The 658-nt window shown below is 44.4% G+C and overlaps 1 protein-coding gene across 1 annotated transcript in view; it reads right to left on the reverse strand.

Annotated features, from left to right (window-relative positions):
* LOC131892737 (pre-mRNA-splicing factor 38A-like) overlaps positions 1-658 on the reverse strand; it is a gene marked incomplete at its 5' end in the record, with an annotated part of 1,779 nt that extends 1,121 nt beyond the window's left edge. The window contains 2 exon segments of the mRNA XM_059242570.1: positions 184-465; positions 543-658. Of these exon segments, the coding sequence (XP_059098553.1) occupies positions 184-465; positions 543-658 (398 nt within the window).

The raw sequence follows: 658 nt of genomic DNA on the forward strand, positions 1-658 counted from the left end.
AGTTAAGTGGCGGTCATTTTTTCTTGAAATGGTAGAAAATATAATAAAATTTGTTCTCTTAACCCAAGTGGTCCACTAGGCGACCAACTGATGGCAAATACTGTAGTCAATCAATGCCCTTAGAAATCGAAACAAGCCCAAGCGATCTACTTATTAGTAGAGTTCAATGAATGAATCGCGTACTTCCGTCCCGCCTTTGCATTCGAATCCCTCGGTAATCGTTCAAGAGCGGTTCCAGATACTTGTAGCAGTCCAAAGCCGTGCCCGTGAGTCTCAGATAGAATGCTCCTAATGCCCGCACGTATTTGAAGTCTTCATTCTTAATGAACTCGATGATAATGTCCTTTTCGGGTTGGATTTGCAACATCTTCAGGGTCAAACAGAGAAATGGCGAGGGCTTGATATTACCCGCATACACCCCGGCCACATAACGAAGCTCCATGGCTTTATCCACCAACAATTCGGCTACAAGATAAAGATGATTGACCATTCCCATGGGATGATGATTTCCAACAGAGTAAGACGCATAATCCGGATCTCACCCGAGAGAGCAAAGCATTCTTCCTTCCAATATTTGCAATCGTAGATCCGAGATCGGATGATCTTCTCGATCAGATACTGCGGATTGGTGCCTTTGATGGTATGGGCATCCTTGACC

Source organism: Tigriopus californicus, chromosome 2 (assembly GCF_007210705.1).
Source record: "Tigriopus californicus strain San Diego chromosome 2, Tcal_SD_v2.1, whole genome shotgun sequence".
Taxonomy (NCBI): domain Eukaryota; kingdom Metazoa; phylum Arthropoda; class Copepoda; order Harpacticoida; family Harpacticidae; genus Tigriopus; species Tigriopus californicus.